Raw genomic sequence first — 19,853 nt, 5'->3', positions numbered from 1 at the left:
TAGTTATGTTTACCAACTACCTGGATCAGACACAGTGGATCTTTACTAAATCCTTGTAACTTGGAAACTTTAATAATGATTTTCTAGCATACCTCCCACCTAATTTCAAATGGCATTTAAAAGGCAGACTTACCGAAGGACACTTGCTCAGATAATTATCTTTTTGTATTTCAGATTCTATACAAATCAAACATAGCTTCTGTAAGGGAACATCTGTTCTATACCTAGCAGTATTAAAAATTCAGAAAATTCATCCCACTTTACAACTACATAATTTCATTTGGTTCTTTTAAACATTTAAAATTACAGTGCAAAGGTTCACAAGGTTGATGAGTTCCTTTTCCTGTGACTGAGTTGAAGAGCTATTATTATTCTACGGTCACAGACGCTACTGTTCCCTAATTTCAGCCTGATAGACATCCCGTGGGCCTATTCATCTTCAGCTGTATTCATCTGGTTTTGCTTCCTTATTTCAACTACATTTTTGAATGTTCCTGTCTGAGCTTATCCACTGTGCCTGTCCTTATAGCATTATTGGAGAGATAATATTCATTTAATTCTCACCATTCCATCCTAACTACTTTCCTAGGAGGCTTTGGTCTCTACAGAAGTGATAGCCTAGAGGCCTCTCTGTTCCTGAGGGTGGTGCTGATAACAGCGAGAGTGAATGTGCTCCGAATAGAATTTCCACACTTTTCTTTTCAAAATGTCACAAGGAATATATGTCCATGACGAAACTGAGAAAACATGAATGCAGGAAGAAAAATTAAGAATTTATATGTATACATTTATAAATGTGTACATGTATATATTTGTAAACATGGGATACATTTGATCACTTTTTAGTACGTTCTTGCTTAACATAATGTGAACATGTTTCCTTATTCTCAAGGCTGCCAAATTTTTGCCTGGTACGGGTACAATTAAATTAATTTAATTAAGCTTTTATTGTTGGATATTCAAGTGATTGAAAAATCTCTGCTATGGTAAGTGCACTGATGGACATCTTATAGTTATATTCTTGGGCATTTGTCAAGTAATTTTGTAAGTAAATTTTCTGAAACCTAATTTCTTTTTCTTTTTCTTTAAAAAAAATATATTTTATTGATTTTTTACAGAGAGGAAGGGAGAGGGATAGAGAGTTTGAATCATTGATCAGCTGCCTCTTGTACACCCCCTACTGGGGATGTGCCCGCAACCAAGGTACATGCCCTTGACAGGAATTGAACCTGGGACCCTTTAGTCCACAGACCGATGCTCTATCCACTGAGCCAAACCTGTTTCGGCCCCAACTTCTTTTTTACCGTAGCTCTGCCCATGGCCTCAACTGGCTCCTTCAATGGGATCTGATTTCGGCAACATAGAATACACAGCATTGCTTCTACTGAACTCTTTATATTATTCCTTTGATCCCAAGTCTTCATTTTCGTTGCTCTATCTCCAGAAATTTCTCACTTTGTGTTTTCTGTTCCTTTGCTAGTGGTTATCAGGGGCTTGACCAAAGTTGTCATTTCCCCATTCCCTCCTATCTCTCAACATGGTTCCTTTGCCTTCTCTAAATTAGTATTCCTCAGAATAAACTCCTGCTTTACTCCAAACTCCCAAGAAAATAAAACAAATGAAAAAAAAAAAGCACTCCCACCCCCAAAGCAAACAACTCATTTTCTCCTTCTGTGCTCTCTTTTTTTAAAGTGAAAGCGTCCACTATCTACCATCAAAATGTCATTCAGATTCAGAGTTAATTGACATTTATTGATTGCATCAAATCATATCAGTCACTGCATAAAACTAATGGCTTCTCATTGTCATTAATGTGTAGCCCAAAGGCCTTATAACTGCCACAAGGCTCCTGTCTTTACCTGCCCTCTGCCCTCCTCTATTCCCAGGCACCTCCTGGTTGACTCTGCCCCAGCCACCTTCTTAGTGGCCTTCTCTTCCAAGTGCAAGTACCAGTACATCTCAGGGATTTGCCATTTAACCCATCCTTGGCCATGAACCCCTTTCTGCATTGTGCTTTTAGTGGTGTAACTAAAGAATCATTGCCAAACCCAAGGTCACCTGTTCTGTGTTTTTTTTTCTGTATGTTTTATAGTTTAAATTTAGATCTGCAATCCATCTTAAGTAAATGTTTGTAAAAGGAGGAAGGTCTTTGTCAAGAATCTCTTTTTTGCATACGTTATCTTTTGTCCATTGAATTGCTTTGATCAAAGCATTAAATATATTTGTTTGGGTTTATTTCTGGGCACTAATTTATATAATTTTTAAGATTCGGGTATTTCTACATAGCCTTAGCAAAAATTTATTGAGCAACTACTATATGATTGACATTGTTTTAGGTGCTGGGAACATATCAGTGGAAAAAGAAAAGAGAAAAACCCCTGGCTTCATGGAATTCACATTCTAGAAATCCTTACATACGGAATTATTTTTAGAGTTATCCACACTCCTTTCCAAATTAAGTATAGTGTGCACTTAAATGTCTACATCTTTGCTCACGTTTTTCAATGCATTTGTTTGTTCATGACAAATTCAAGCTGCGTGCTGCACACTGTGCAAGGTCCTGGGGATATGCAGATATCACCCTTCCCTCCCACCTTCTGGCATGCCACTTTTACTTTGTCTACCCATTGGAAAAGCATGAAGATATAATTTTTGGATTTAGGCACACCTGAGATCTCAAGTGCAGTAAAAAATGAGGTCTTGGCTAAGTTATATTTAACAGCTTACTCTGATATCACCAGCAAAGAAACCTTCATTCCAATGTTAACTGCCTTGGGGTTTTCTGGGTAATTGGGATGAGAACAAACAATATTATTCAGATTGAAGGGTGATATGAGCAATGTTTTCCAATGTAGACTGCTCTTAATCTATTATTTATTTTTACTCCTCTGATACACAGTTGTTCCAGTAATGTCTACTTCTGCTCTGAGTCAGAAGAGATTTATGGAAACAAGATGACTTTGAGCCTCATTTGTCTGCAGTATCCCCTTTTCTGACAACCCAAAACTTCATTAAGGAAAAGGATAATGAAAGGGACTTGCTTAGGCAAGGTAGCATGAAAAGGGGAAATAATAATAATAAAAAAAAGATGACATTTCTAGACTTCAAATGATTTTTTAAAATATATTTTATTGATTTTTTACAGAGAGAAAGAGAGAGGGATAGGGAGTTAGAAACATCGATGAGAGAGAATCGATCAGCTGCCTCTTGCATACCCCCTACTGGGGATGTGCCTGCAACCAAGGTACATGCCCTTGACCAGAATCGAACTCGGAACCTTTCAGTTCACAGGCCTACGCTCTATCCACTGAGCCAAATCGGTTTTGGCAAGACTTCAAATGATTTTTGTAAGGGTGTGAGCTTAGAACTGAATATCTTGTGCTAAGTAATTCATGTAAGAATTTCTAAGTTCCTGCTTATCACATTCAAGAAAGAGCACTACTTGGCTCCCCTTAGCTATCCACAGAGGTAGGCCAGTGGCAATTTATTTAAACAACAACAACAACAGAGCATGAGTTGTTAACTAGTGAACTGCCTGAAAGAAAAAGAAAAAAGGGGAAATAAAGACGATTTCAAATATTGTTTTTTCATGGTAGACATTTAGCAGTATACTAAGAGACCTTAGGAGCATCTGTTCCAACCCCCAACCCCACAGAGTAGGAGTCCCCTCTGTAAAAGCCTCAGCAGAAACCTCATATGGGTAAGAACTGAGCTACCACTTAGTTACAGAAAACCTTCCTTCCTTGGAACTGAACTCTAGCAACTCCCAAATAGTGTCCTAATTAGTGTCCTGATTCCATTCTCCGAAGAAACAAACCAATGACCTCATTCATAGGCACTTCCTTTGGATATGGCAACTCTCAGGGCTTTACCGAATTCTGGATTCCCTCCACACTTCCCCTCTGTCTTGGCTACAGACCCTCTTTGACATGTTTTCTGGTTGGTTGAAGCCTTTGTTAAATTTGATGCTTACAATAAACATCTGGATCATCCACTCCAGATTTCTGAGACTAGGATTTAGATAATGTGGGTTGCTAAGAAGAAATTTTAGCAAATGTCTAAATTATACTTCTGTTAATATTTTGTTTGGTAAAGTTAAATGTTTAAAGTTCATCATTCTGCCTAGATTCAAGGTGTTTCCACCTGAAAGTATTTTCATCTGCAATTTCACCAACTTTTCATTTTGGAAGCTGGTGGCAAAAAGCTGGCAAGAAATACGGGTCTTAGGAAAAGCAAACATGTTCTATTTGCTATTGGTCACTGACCATTTGTAACCAAGGTGAGCTTATTTCAGAAAGGAACAGGTAGCTGAAGTGTAAAGGCCCGTCATTCAAAACTCCCAATCCTTTTTCCTTGAACAGTAGGATCAGTTAGCAGAGCTCAACTATCAGTGGCTTCATAAGAAAGAGACTTGTTTACACTATGTAATTTTTGTCAGTAGGACTGCCTGCCTGCTTATGATCTAATTTTTATTTATTTTTTGTTAATCCTCATTCGAGGATATTTTTCCATTGATTTTTAGAGAGAGAGGAAGGGAGGGGAGAGACAGAGGGACAGAAATATCGATGTGAAAGAGATGCATTAATTCCTGGGCTGATGCTCTATCCACTTAGCCAAACTGGCTAGGGCACAATCTTATTATTTATTCACTCACATTACCTGTGAGCAGGAGATGGTGCTTGCGTTTCAGAGGTCTGTGTGAATCACATATTCTCCTCATTTCCTGCCAGGCCTTCGGTATTTCCTCTTTAAATACTGACGGTTGTCAGGAAAGCCAAGGTTTTCAGCACATGCCCCTCACCCTAGCAATGAACCAATTTGCCAACAGTTCTTACCTGTTTGGAACGTTAGACATAAAACTTTGGAAACGAAGAAGTTTTGTAAACAGAATATAACCATAAATATAGTTACTTCTGACTTCCGAGGGAAATCTCTGTGGCCAGTGAGCGAAAACATAAATATGAGCCTTATGTCCATCTTCTGACTTGGTGGGAAGCCTTCAAGTACTACCTAGTCCAGAGAATGACTAGGAGAAATTCAAAAGAAACGCGTTGGGGAAGTAAGGGAGAAAACACCTCATCTGCTTCCAAATTTAGCAAAGCACCAAAGAGAATTTTAGGGGATACATGGGCAGGCAGCCTTTGCAGAGGATGGAGGAGCCTCCCTCAGCTGGCACCAAAACATGACACACCAGCCCTCGTCAGCCCTGACGGGAACTTTGATGGAGCAATGCTTTCAGAACCTTAACCCAGCATCTTTAGGCATTCAGAAATAAAAATCGACTGGAAATTTTGTTCAAGACTAAAACTAGCAATGTCTGAAAGAAATCTTTCAGGTATCATTGGCAAAGGAATCTGGAGGAACATCAGTGATAAACATTGTTTTTCCAGGAATTATAGTGAAAGTCAAGGTTGCCTTCAAGCATCTGTCACTACAAATCCTGATGACTAAGAGGAGAGGGAGTAGGAACGAAGGACAGTGGAGTCCAATGCCGTGGAGGGAGATAAATGACTACTTGGTAGTCCTCTGGCCACTGTGCAGAGACAGTGATTTTCATTCACACGGTTGTTTAGAGTTTATGGAATGCAAGAAAAGAGTCACTCATAGATGTTTTCATGAGGAAAACTTAACGTGAAAAGATATGAACATCCTAGAGCTAACAAAAGCCGATAAGACGATGAAGAGTACTTGTCAAAGATTCTGAAACCTCAACTTACCAGCCCCACTTGGACCTAAGGCCTAGGGATAGAATCAATGAGGTCCCAGAAGACAACTTCTTGGAGCTGCTGAGGCCCTGGCCTCAGAGGTGACAGAATGCCTGGCAGTTACCACCCACAAGGATACACTGCATCTAAGAATGTGTTACCTTCCCCCATAAGAAATACCTATTCTATTTCAAGATGTGTGTGTGCTTACACATACTGCAAAATACTGAAGCAGCAACATTTTAAAAATGCTCAATACTTCTGACATGCTTAGACAAACAAGAGATGTAAAAGCAACTCAGAATTAGATTCTCTTTACTAGGCCACTGATGGATTTCAATCTGAAGGCATATAGTGGGAAGCAAATTACTATTGTATTTTCAGGTAAGAAAAACAAGGTGAGGCCAAGTCTGCTTTTGAATCTAAACAGTCCTCTGTCTAAATGGCTTCTCTTTCTGATGCTAAGCACATGCTCTGGCTGTTGATAATGACGACAGCAAACACTACATAGCACTCCCTATATGCCAGGCACTATTCTAAGTACCTTCCAGAGTCTAACTCTTTTATCCTTAAAACAGTCCTGAGAGAGTGGCCATCCCTGTTTTGTAGATGCAGGCACTGTAAGACAGAGTAGGCACTCAATCAATATTTTGTGAATTAGATGAATAAACCAAACCAAAACTAATCACTTTATTTTCTTTTTGCTCTCAGTAACTCATTCTTTCCCACTCTGATATATTTTTTACAGTTAGTATTACAAATCTGTTCTTCAGAACTGGCAGAATCATTTTTACAAAGATTGAGAAGAACAGAACACTCTGGTTAATATAATTATGCTGCAAATTAAATCATTAGATCTGAAACTGTTTGTATTTGTGGACAATCTCAAAGACCATGACTCCAGAATCCATCTCTCCTACCAGGGTTGTCTGCCTGTGCCAAAAATATAACTAAGGAAATATGGATATCTGTTTTCCTGAAAGAGCCTCAATGGGCTGTGAGTTTATGATGAAAATAAATATATATTTAAGGTAACTCATGAAATTGCTGTTTCTACACATCAAAAACAGTCAAACAGCAACAATTTTATATGGTTCAACTTAATTGATTTTGTCATATTTTAATGCAGTGTGATTGTAGAACTGAATTTTCTAAGCGAGTGGTATTTATATCATGAAACATTTTTACAGTGTTATATACTTAAGTGTCCAAAAATAATTGTATAAATGTGTTTATTTGAAAATAACAAAGGGCCATAGTACATGCCCCTGAATACATTCTGCATCTAATTTGGCAAACATTTGGCAAATATTGCTGGTAAAAAGCAATGGTCAGCCACTGTTTTCCAGGTCTTTGCCATCACTGTAAGAAGCCCGCAGGCATGAAACAACCACTATCTGAGACAGAATGAAAAAAGTGCTACGAGGAAAGAGGAAATAAGTGGTTCTCCCTGACATAGAAAAATACAGGTAAACTTCTTTTATCCCAGATGCTTTATTGTTTGGGCACTTGGATGTTTGTACTCATGTGCCTTGTAACAGTGGGGGTCAGGCAGAGGGAGGTGTGGGTGTTAGTCTTCCATTTGTACATTTAACCCCCATTCCTCCAAAAAATGCGTCAGATAGGTTTCATCTTCTTCAAGTGGCTTGTCGGGAGCCTGCTCCTCATAAAGTCTAGACAAAAGGCCCTCGTCAGTGAGGTCCTTGTACTCAGGATGTTCACATCCTTCTGAATCCTGTTCAAAGCTAAATAATGAAGGTATGCACAGCCTGCCAGTCCGAGGGTCCCAATCGACCAGCGTGGTCGATGGCTCTTCTTCCGGCTCATCTTCTGTGTCCACACGCTCCTCTGGCAGGCGGTCCAAGTCTCTGAGTTGAGGGGTATCTGAGTACGTTAGTGTTTGTGGGCCCCAATGAGCCAAAGCTGCCTGTGGCTCAAATAATTTTCCTTGTAGGAACATCTCCTCCTGCAAACGGAGCTCTTGATCGCCAGGCCCCACAGAAAGGTCAGCAGGTCTCACATCATATTCATACTCAATGACTACTTTATCTGTGGGTACTGCTCTGCCGAGTGACTCTTGTTGGGTTAGGGAAGTCCCTTCGGAGCCGTTCTCCGTGTCATAGAAAATGTCCATCGAATGGGAAGCATACCCCAAGTGCATCACCTCCATTTCCTCCTGATGGGGCTCCTGGTCCTTGCTGGGCTCGTACAGATCCCATACATCATTGCTTTTTTCCACAACACTTATATCCGTATGAGAACATTTAGAATCCTCCAAAATATTGAGGGTGATAAAGTTAATCACAATTTGTTCAGCGGGTACAAAGAATCTTTTGTCAAGTTCATTTCTGTAAATCAAAATCTATAAAGAGAGAAGAGAATGGTTTTCACCTTTTCACTTTCGACAGATTATTAAAAAACAGCAGTTAAGTAGAACTTATACTGTCATCAGATGGTTTTAAAGATCTATTCTTACCAACTCATGGAAGTGAAAGTTATGCTTGGAACATAGAGAAAACTCATTCATTCACACAAAATGCATATGGAAGAGACAGAAGACATACCAAATGCATATGAAAGTGAAAAGTGGTTCCTTGGGAGGGTATCTGTCCAGGTCAAAGATAAGGGTGTGACTGGCTCCTCCTCTAACTGGATGAGGAGATTTAGGATGTTATTTAATTTCTTGAGCCTTGATTTTTAATTCTGAAAAATCAGAATTTGTGCCACATAAAGGGTGGTGAGAACTAAGTGAGAAGGAGGTTTTGAAATTGCTTTGTTAGTTGTAGTTTACTATGTATTTGTTAATATAATAAGCTTGGTTACCTGGGCTCCCAGCCCTGTTTTGGATACAGTCTGGACATGAAATGTGGGTGGGCATGAAAACCAGATGTAGAAAGGCAGATAAGAACACGAGCAGGGGCAGTTCCACTTACTTCCCCCAAACTCCAAAGGAATCTTGCTATAATAAAGTAAAAAAAGGAAATCCATTTGCCAGTTTATGGCAGACAGAAAAATTCTAAATAATGCCAGGAAAACATGTTTTAGGTTAAAATATTGCTGGGGATATGTGTGAGGTGCCTGTTTAGATTGCCAATGATGAGTTTATGTTACAATCCTCATTGTCTAATCTATGATGTGATTTCATTTAACCTTATAAAACAGATCCTTTAATTTTATTCTTTTTCAATTTTTTTTAAAGTAACGTGTGGTCAATTTTGTGAAGTTTCCTTCCAGGGAAGGTCTCTCTATGTCTTTAAAAAGCTAATTCTGAACCATAAGTGCAGGCAGATTCATAGAACTATTTTTAAACTGAACTAACAGGAATACATATATGTACTGTGAACATATTTTTAAATAATTCTTAAAGAAATAATTTTTATTGTTAAAATATGCTCAGCATTTCAAAACCATTCAGTGCGTGGTCCAGAGGATAAGGTTTATTCCTTTTACTTCCTTGCTCCTCCTTACTATAAGTGACAAGATCCTGGCCATTTTCCTCCTAAACGTGCTTCCACCCATGTCCTGGTCTCCAGCCCTCCATCCCACTCTCTTCTCTCCTTTGGAAAACTGCCAGTCTCCTAGTTACTTTACTTATTTCTTCTAGTCTCACTCCCCCTAATGTTGTCTTAGACCCACTATCCAGGTGTATCTAAAACACAATATCAACCGTGACATTAATTACCAAGGTAAAACCCTACACAGATTTCTTTGCCAATAGAAGAAAGCCGAACCTTCTTGGAACAACAGCCCAATTCTCTCATCACCTGGCCTTATCACCCACTTTCTAGCTGTATTTTTCATAGCTCCTCATCAGGAAGATTGATTTAACCCTGGTGAATGATTTAACAATACCATGTGGTTTCCCCAACAACTATCCACCTTTCCCCTGTGGTTTCTTCTGCCAGTAGTAGGTCCTTAACTCTTACTCACCTGTCATAACCAAGCCCAGGCATGAACTTCTCCTGATCCCCATGCAGGGTTTCAGTGCTCCTGCTTTCATCATAGTCATATCATTTTGAAATTCCTGTCCCCAACTAGACTTGAACCTCTGAAAGGGCATGGATCATGACTTTATCTCATACCTCAAGACCTAGTCTAATCTGGTCATTAAACCTAAAATGTTTGTTAATGCTAGGGCATCTTTCTCTTTTGGTTATGTTAGTGAGTTAATCTAGTAGAGAAAGTGTTTTATTTATTTATTTATTTATTTATTTATTTATTTATTTATTTGTTTGTTTATTCATTTGCTCTTTACCTTTAAACTCAATCTGCTCCTAAAAGGAACGGTTATCAGTTACAGAGCCTTCTTTCCAGAGACCTGGAGATGTGTTGTTAGAATGTGCCCTGCCACACTAAGCACTCACCAGATTTGCTGGGTGTTTCTCTTTGCCAACATGGATATATCTGTACGCAGAGAAGCCCATCACAAAAAGGAGAAACACGGTAACAGATATGGGCAAAACATACCAGAAGATTATTTTAATTTTCAATGCTGAAGTTTGATCTGTTAAAAAAAAAAAGGAGGGGAGGAATAGATTGTTGTAACTTGGTGTGGTGGGAAAACACTGGCAATGTCAAAAAGCTTTGAGCATATCACTTACATGTAGGAATTCAGTTTTCTAATTTATAACAATGTAATAAGGGGTCTCAGATTTCTTTTTAAAAGATATATTTTATTGAGTTTTTACAGAGAGGAAGAGAGAGGGATAGAAAGCTAGAAACATCGACGATAGAGAAACATCCATCAGCTGCCTCCTGCACACCCCTGACCGGAATCGAACCTGGGACCTTTCAGTCTGCAGGCCGATGCTCTATCCACTGAGCCAAACCGGTTTCGGCAAGGATCTCAGAATTCTTACTGTCTCTGACAATACATGGTCTTAAGGAATTATTTGGACTGTCTCAAATCTTTACAACAAGGATGTGTTAGCAACCCAAGTCAGCATATATTCCAACATTTTATACCTGGCTATGAGATTCATGTTGGATTTTATACTTGAAGGTAAATGTATCTGAAATTCAGACAACTCACAGCACTCCGAACTGAACAACAAAACCCTCTTATAATGATTCCACTAAGCAGCCCCACTTTTCTATGCCACTCATTTGACTCAGTCTTTTTCATATACTCAGTAGAGGACAGGGATATATGTCATCACCTTCTATGTGACCAACAGAACTACCCTTGTGCTGGTTGCTCAGACTTTCCTGGGTCCATCTGGAGCTTGGGGATGTTTGTAGGAAGGTGGCTGAGCTGGTGTGTGCTGAGAACCTGGTGTGTGTATTCCTTTCCAGGTCTTGATGTGCTATGGGTTCATGATGAGTAAAAGTCCAAAGGGAATGAAAAGACCTGGTGAATAGTTTTAAGAAAAATAGTCCTGCCCTACCATTGATCAGAGTATACAATTGATGAGCAGGGATTATTGTAACTAACTTATATTTGTTAAGCTCCTGTGGGGTAATTGGAGGTTGGGATGGTTTATTTTATGAGTCAATTTGGCTATGCCAAATTGGAACCTAGATATTGGTAAAACATTATTCTAGAGATTTCTGTGAAGACATTTTTTAGATGAAATTAGCGTTTAAATTAGTACACTTGAGTAAAGCAGACTGCAGGTTCTTCTAGCCTGACCAATCCCTGAAGAGCACATTTGTCATCAGCTTCCACATAGAAAGATGCCAATGCCACAATGCAGATGCTGCAGGTGACTGAGCAACATCTGCTCCTACTTTAGGCTACAACTCAGTCCAGGTCTCTGGATACAATCTCTGGTCTAGGACGGAACTTGCTCTAATTGAAAGGAGGCAGGCCAGCAGTGACTGGTGGAACTTTGTGTACAGCCGCACATGTTGGTTACAATAAACCAAGAAACTCAAGAGAGAGAAACATGATGAGAGAGAATCATTGATCAACTGCCTCCTGCTCACCCCCTACTGGGGATCAGGTTGCAACCCGGTCATGTGCCCTTGATTGGAATTGAACCCGGAACCCTTCAGTCCATAGGCCGATGCTCTACCCAGTGAGCCAAAACAGCTGGGCCCAACTTTTTAAAAGAAGGCTGCCATAGCGTTGTCTTGGAAAGTATCTGGGGTGATCTAACAGCTGGGAGATCCTGGAAAAGCTCAGGAGCTGAAATGGTGCCTCCTTGCTCTTTTGTTACCTTTCCTAAACTGGTTAGAAAGCCACTCCATCTGCTTACTGGGAAGTATTTAATTTAATCTATACTCTAGTTGCTTAACTCTGCCAACTGCTTAAATGACTTCCACTGGAAATGCATTCCTACCATTTGGCCACTGATCAAGCTATTAGTAAACAGAGCATTTTATCCAAATACAAAAATAATTTCTTCAACTGCTCTGTGTTGCCTTTTGCTTGCATAGCGTTTTAGTTTAATTTGACATATGATAGGGAACCCTTCATTTTAAAGGGAAAGCTATGACAAGGATAGAGATTAAAAAAGAAAGCTTTTCACTTTTTATTTGTACTTATAAAATTTCCTTTTTATTCCTTGGGACATTTCACTATGACATATGGGGGTATGAAGGAGGGGTATGTCACCATCCCTATCTCATAGCTGGGGAGGGGACCAAGGCTTGGGGGAAACGCTGTGATATTTGTTTTAGGCCAGCACGTTTGGAAGAGAGAAACAGAAGAATGAATAATGGATGAAGAGCCAGTCAATGAAAGTCAACTTTAGGATTTATTTTCAATTTTCAGGTTTTGAATACAAGGTCCTCTCACCCTGAAGGAAGAATGATTACACGAATGCTAAGCTCCTAACTCCATGTCTCCTAACAGGAAGGAGACTCTTTGCTCACAGTGCTTGGCATCCACGTTCAGACAACATGAGAAGGAAACAAATAAAAGGAGAGAGAAGCAACTCTAAGAGCGAGGCCATAAGTACTGGTTTGTAGATCCCAGACCAGCCAGTCGGTGATATGTAAACATGGAGCCTGTAATTTGTATTTCTGAGGAGGAGCAAAGGATTCTGTCTTAAAAAGTGTTTTTATGATAATGCTTTGTTTCTAGCAATATAATTAATTGTCTGATGTGCCTGAAGACCATAGAACTTCTACTGATCGAAAAGAATGATTATAATTTTTAAAAAGAAAAAAGATGTGTGTAAAAATTACCAATTGTTATTTCCCCAGCAAGTGCCAGGCCTGGTGCTGAGGTCCCCCAAGGGGTGAAAACACTCCCTAACTTTGGCCAAGTTCAATGGCAATGTCCCGGTCTTCTCAAGGCATTTCTGGGATGGCTGTTTCTGCCTTTGCCTCAACCTGTTTCTGGTAGAAATGGATTTGCCAATACCTTGTCTACACTGCCAAGTTTCATCAGACTTCCTTCCTCAGAACACCTGAGGTGTTTTTAAAGCTTACCTTTCAAAGTGCTGACACATTGCTTCTCAGAAGGCCAAGCAAGGCGAGGAGGCCCTGGGACGAAGGATTCCACTTGGATGCAGTACAGAGTGTCCAGCTCGAGCCAGCTGAGCACCAGCGTGTGGTTGGTCACACACTGAGACCACTAGGTTAGGGAATTGCAAACATCAGTTACAGCAAAGATTTCTAGTACCACCCCAGGCAAATAACTCTACAAGGAAATGAAAGACCCAGATACCATGAAATCCTTTACTATGCTTTCAAGCTTTTTTTTTCCCCCAGCAACAGCTTCAAAATATCCTTTCCCTGTAGCTCGGCAATACCCAGGAACTGAAACAATCCCGGTACAATGCTAAATAACACCATAAGGATGGATTCCTCATCCATCTTTGTCCTGTGTTCTTGCTAACACCCTTTTCTTTCTTAGAGAGTGACTGACAGATATTATGCAAGTAAAAGCTTCTCCATCAATAACTAATCCAATAGCAATATCATATCCATTAACAGAAAGTTTCTGCAAAGATATTCCAAAGTTTTTAAAGCTTCTACATAGCTTCAATTGTATCTTGGATGGCATCTCTTTTGAATTATCATGTCTTCCCATTTTCACATGCTGAGAATTAAAGCAGGGCTGCTTGCTTCAGCACTAACTGCAAAAAGTGACCCAGATTATGTGCCCTGTTCCAATTCAGACTTACCATCCTGTTGGACTTAGTATTGAAGATGGACACATTATATTTCAGATTTGAGTATATTTGTTGCATGGAAATGGAACGTTCTTCTGAATTTTTCTTCCACTTCTCTGGAGCCGTCAGAACAACAGAAATGGATTTCTCATCAGGAGTCAAAGTAACCTCTGGTGGGCCAATTTGTGCTTAAAGGGGAGAGGAGTGGGAATTATGTTCAGATGTAGAAATGACCTTGGATAAAACTAAAGTCTAATCAGATTTAGTCTGGGACAAAAATCTCTCTATCCAACTCTCTTATTCGAGATGCCTCAGAATGCTCCAAGGTGGGCCCAAGGCATGCAGAAACTTGAAACAAGAATTTCAAATACTCTGACTTGATGTTTAAACATTCAGTTGAGCCAAAACCAGTTTGGCTAAGTGGATAGAGCATCTGTTTGCAGACTGAACGGTCCTGGGTTTGATTCCGGTCAAAGGGCATGTACACTGGTTGTGGGCACATCCCCAGTAGGGGGTGTGCAGGAGGCAGCTGGTCGATGTTTCTCTCTCATCGATGTTTCTAGCTCTCTATCCCTTTCCCTTCCTCTCTGTAAAAAAATCAATAAAATAGCCAAAACTGGTTTGGCTCAGTGGATAGAGCATTGGTCTGTGGACTGAAAGGTCCCAGGTTCGATTCTGGTCAAGGGCATGTACATTGGTTGCGGGCACATCCCCAGTAGGGGGTGTGCAAGAGGCAGCTGATAGATGATTCTCTCTCATCGATGTTTCTAACTCTCTATCCTTCTCCCTTCCTCTCTGTGAAAAATCAATAAAATATATTTTTTAAAAAATCAATAAAATATATTCAAAAAAACAACAATAGTTAATTGAGGAGTTCCCAGTCAATAGATAAACAGTCCTCGATGAGATGATGGTAAATACAGTGAAAACTATTTAAAACACTGCTGTGACTTGAAAAATTTGTGACTAATAACATTAATATGATTTGATACATGGCAAAAAAGCAGACACAGAGGAATGAAGCACTGTTACAAATCTTTGGAGATGTGATTGGAATCATCTAGAACAGAGGTTAGCAAAGTTTACCCATAAAGGTCCAGATAGGATCTCTGTTGCAACTCATATAAATGTAAAACCTATTCTTAGCTCTTGGCCTGTAGAAAAACAGAAAGGGGGTTGATGGTGCTGCATTTGGGTGAGGGCAGAGTTTGCTGACTTCTGAGCTAGAAGGGAATCAGGGGAAAGGCTCCAGCTTCAGGACCTAAGGAGAACTGGTAAATTTCATATGGCAGCTCTGAGTGAGTCCTGTACCACCGTCAGCTATAGATCAGCGCATGGAACAACGAAAAAGCAAATACCAGCAAGGCGTTATCTAGATTCTGTACACCTAGAAATTGCATCATCATACCACCAAGTTCATAACAAGAAAAGACGTACTTTGGTGATCAGAATAATTAATCAACAAATAATCAACCTTGTGGACATATTCAACAGTTTTGAAACCCATAACATTAAAAAAAAATCTGTCAGTTGTTCCTCAAATTACATAGTCTCCACTAAATGCTAAAATAATATAAAATTTTGATAGTATTGACATTTGGCGTCAATTTGGGATCTGGGAGAGATCTTGGAGGTCACTTGGCCACAGCTTTCATTCTAAAGACAAGACTCTGGGATGCAGTGGGAAGAAGCACCTTGGGCTGGTCACCCCACCAGCTGACGGACAGAGTGCAGAACAGAGGCAAGCTGAGCACTGGCTCCTCAAGCAAAGCTGTCTGTGAGGCCGAACCTGGTAACACTAGGAGCTCAGGTGAGCGTGATAGTAATCGGTGTTTAACAGACAGTTGTCTTACTTACTTTCTAAGAAAGGATAGAATCGTCCAGTTTCTGCCCATTTGGAACAATCAGATCCCCGAGTGGCCCTTACTTTGGCATAATATTGATGTTCATAGTCAGAAGTTTCCACAGAGAGATCACAGTGGGTCCTATTGATATGTCTGCATTCGGATTTGTTCAGCCATTTCTTTTGCCCATATCTGCAGGGAAGGAAACGGTGAATTAATAATGAGGTGCCCTCTATGCTGTACAATAGGACAAAAACAGTCATTATGTAAACCTGAATGGAACTTAAGACCTTCTCTTCAGAACAACAGAAGGGCCTGTCATTGAGATAAAAAAGAATCTGCTTTTGCTGCTGGCAATTTTTTTCATTAGCTGTCAGGAACATGAGTCAGAGTTTCTGTAATCACCTTTCTCTTCTGTGAATTATAATGTGCACGGTATATCTTGAGAGCATGTGTTTTATTGTTATTCTTGGGCTACAGTAAAAATTTTACATATTGTGTGATCAACTCCTCTAATAATTATATCTATGTACATTTTGTAGTCCGCCATGCACACTTAGGTCAGGTTGATTGTTTTAAGAAAAATTAGCCGTCTTTTTTCTTGGAAGAAAAATTACCTTGACATTCTCATAGAATTAAAAAATCTTCTTGCCATCAAGGGTTTGGGGAAAGGTCACCAGACTGAAGTGCATGCCCAAATCTGCATTTTCAATTATAGCATTGGATGATACTAAAACTAGATGGGTTCGCTTTGATTTTTCCTTTCCTTTATTAAACACACAACACCCATAGTAAATAGGGAGGGGAACTATTTTTAGGTGGGAGAGGCTAAGGTATATAAAGTGATGAGAGATGAGCTGGAAAAGAGACAGTTTGCAGGAGAGGCTAGTGAAAAGATTAAACAGTGTCTTAGGGTTCTAGAAAGATAACTCTGGTGGTGTCATGGAGAATGCAAAGGGTAGGAGTGACAGCCTGGAGAGGAGCTGGGAGGACACTCCAGGTGGAAGATGAGGGCGGCCTAAACAAGGACGGTGGCCATGGAACCAACAGGATACAGGAAGACATATCAGGACACAGGGCTTGGTGATTGGGGGCATACAAGAGATGAAGTAAGGATGATGCCTCTTTCTGCCTGGGACAAAAGGTTGTAACAGTGGTAACCCATTTTACAGAATGAGAAAACTGAAGCTCAGAGAAATAAGGAAACCAAATGCTCAAGTTCATATCACTAGTAAAAGGCATATCTGGGATTTGAACCACTTTCCTGGGATGCAAAGCTTGAGCTTTCAGTGCTTCCCTCTATATTTGTGTATTCAATTTTTTTGGCAGATATAATTTAAACTTTTGTTCACATTTCATCTTTTACTTGGAAACAAACTTCACTCAGAAGTATTATATGTAGTCTGCCCAAGGTTACCCAGCAAGGTTCACAGCCTGCCTATGAACCCAGGACTGTCTGACTCCGGCTGAGCTTGGAGCCCTGTCAGTGACATATACCACCCTGTATTGCTGTCCACTTCCTAAGTTTTTTTTTTTTTTTTTTAATATTCTTTTTCAAAAGTTGCACAATCCAACTTATCTGCTGTCAGAGAGCAGTGACGAATCTGCCCGTTTTAAAAAATCCTTTTCTGAATCAGGGAGACATACAAAGGACAGAGCAAGCTCTTTGCTCCACCTAATGGAAGAGGAGGAAAGAGTGTGAGTGCTCCTAAAACATTTCCCTTTGCACAGTGATGTCTTCTCTCCTAAGCTCAGCTGCTGGGAGACACCTCGGAAATGAGAATGAGGGTCTGGCTCAGTTAGGTCAGGAAGAGCCGTTGAAGTCCTCCACTGCCATTGGAAGTAGGAATTTTTTTTTTCAAAGACAAAAATGACTTTATTCTTTTTTTTTTGGTAACTATGGTACATTTAAAAAAACACACAAAAAAACCTCAACTAATCAGAAAAGCAGAATCAAGAGAGAAATAGATCAGCTGGAAACTTATTACCCTGGAATATTTGGTATACTTGGTTCTGGACATCTCATTATGCTTACATATAACCAGGATAGTTAGAGAGCTGCATATATAGACAAGAACTAGATTATACCACATGCATAGTTTTAATAAATGTACTAAACTTGACTTACACTTTAATATAAAATAAGAAATTAAAGGAATTGCTATAGTTCAAATGTTTCTTTACCACAAGAGATAATAGTTCTTAAAATATCATTTAAATTAAGAAAATGTTTTTGTTTTTTTTGAAAAATACTGAGAGCTTAGTCATTAAAATGAAGTCGTTTCATTTTAGATCGTATTTAATGGCTTTCTGCTATGAATATCAGTACACTTATAGTTTTCGCCCACCTTCTGATTTGTTCTATTATTGTTTAGGTTCAAATGTACATGAGAAATTTCAAGAACCATAATTTTCATCACTATGTGCTCTTAGTTCTAAATTTACATCATTGCAATGCATGCTACCAGTCTTTATGCCATCATCCCGTCATTACTAATTTCTTTGTCTAGATTCATCTTCTTTTTTATGCCAAGTGGTTATTTTCTTTAGTTAGTGGTTCCTCACCCCCCAAGAAGGTCTCATGGGAGTGATATCTTGAATTCCTACCTACTTGAAAAGACACCTGTTGAACCTGATAAGAGTCTTGGGCCTCACCTATTTTGCCTCAGAAGATGTAGCACTGTTTTCTGCTGAGTGCTGCTGGACAGAAATCACTTCATCCCCACTTGACTTGAGTCCTGCTTTTGCTAGGATGGCCAGAAATCATTTCATTTTCTTAAAGTCCAATAAGTTCACCAGGATATGTCTTGCTATTATTTTTATTACATTTTGCTGGATATAACATGCATTTATGATATGCAATGCCAGATTATTATCATTATTTATTGATCAACTATTCCTAACAGCTATAATAGTTTTTTTTTCTTTTTTAATTCTTATTGATTTCAAAGAGGTAGGCAGAGGGAGAGAGAGAGAGAAACATCAATGATCAGAGAGAACCATTGATCAGCTGCCTCCTGTATGCCTCATACTGGGGAATGAGCCTGCAACCCAGGAATATGCCCTGACTGGGAACTAAATCTTGATCACCTGGTTCATAGGTTGATGCTTAACCACTGAGCCATGCCAGCCGGGCTATAATAGGTTCTTAAAGTATATTTAATATTTTTATTTTACATCTTTTCCCTAAGCTCTGCCCACTTGCTTTAAAAAAAAAATAGTTCTTCCTGTGGTCTTAGAATTTCTTCTTTTGGAAGAGATTGCAATTTCTTCTTTAAGCTTTATCATTAGAAACATGTTGCTTATGGGCTCAAATTATGGACAATTATTTGTATGAATTTTTCTCCTACTTCCATGAGAAAACTTTCACTTGTGTTCTTTTTTTCCTCTTTCTATCTTCCAATGATTATGGATAGGTACTGTGCTGGCTTCTTTGGGACTATTGCTCTTTGAATGGGGCCAACTATTTTTAGTTTTATTTATTTTTAAAATACATTTTTATTGATTTCAGAGAGGCAGGGAGAGGAAAAGAGAGAGATAGAAACATTGATGAGAGAGAATCATTGATTGGCTGCTTCCTGCACACCCCCTACTGGGGATCTAGTGCATGACCAGGCATGTGTCTTTGACTGGAATCAAACCTGGGACCCCCTAGTTCAACGGCCTATGCTCTTAACCACTGAACCAAACCAGCTAGAGCTATTTTTAGAATATTAGGTGAATGGGTACAGGATTGAGGGTCTGTTACACACTGTATCATGGACTCATGCCATTCCTTTTGACAGGAAGCCTGCTCACCCTCAGGATTTCAACAGGAGGAGGCGGATGTGGCTGATGCACTTCCCTGGGCTGCCTTCTTTCTCTTCTGTCCCGCTCACTCCCCTTTCCCCTGGGCTGCTTCGGAGCTTCTACGTTGGATATATCATTTGACCCTGATTTCACTTTTAGCCCCTCCTTCTCCGACAACCTGGGCCATGGGGCATTTCCTCAATTTCTGGGGGTGGGAATCCTTGGAATCCACATCTTTAGACTGTGGGTTAAGCCTCTGAGTACTGTGACATTTATTCTTGTGACATTATTGTCTACTGTTGGCGTTTGAGAAGCTAGAGATTTACTTCCAGCTTGTGGGGTGGTTTCTTTCAGATTTCATAGTATTTGGCTTGTACATCTCCTAGTCTGTGGCTTTGGGGTTGTGACCATTTCCTTGGTTGTTTCGAAGTTGGACATTGTCTGTCTGA

The 19,853-nt window shown here is 39.7% G+C and overlaps 1 protein-coding gene across 1 annotated transcript in view; it reads right to left on the bottom strand.

The window, feature by feature from the left end:
* Positions 1-3,124: 3,124 nt before the first annotated feature.
* The window catches only part of IL20RA (interleukin 20 receptor subunit alpha), a 30,625-nt gene continuing 13,896 nt past the window's right edge, over positions 3,125-19,853 (bottom strand). The window contains exons 3-7 of the mRNA XM_084890686.1: positions 15,629-15,807; positions 13,784-13,959; positions 13,086-13,230; positions 10,070-10,209; positions 3,125-8,067 (exon numbers count right to left, since the gene is read on the bottom strand). Coding sequence (XP_084746812.1) covers positions 7,276-8,067; positions 10,070-10,209; positions 13,086-13,230; positions 13,784-13,959; positions 15,629-15,807 — 1,432 coding nt within the window. The 3' untranslated portion in view covers positions 3,125-7,275. The remainder of the gene's footprint in view (positions 8,068-10,069; positions 10,210-13,085; positions 13,231-13,783; positions 13,960-15,628; positions 15,808-19,853) is intronic.

This window comes from Pipistrellus hanaki, assembly GCF_964339955.1.
Source record: "Pipistrellus hanaki genome assembly, chromosome: 7".
NCBI lineage: Eukaryota > Metazoa > Chordata > Mammalia > Chiroptera > Vespertilionidae > Pipistrellus > Pipistrellus hanaki.
This window is presented reverse-complemented; position numbering and strand designations above follow the sequence as displayed.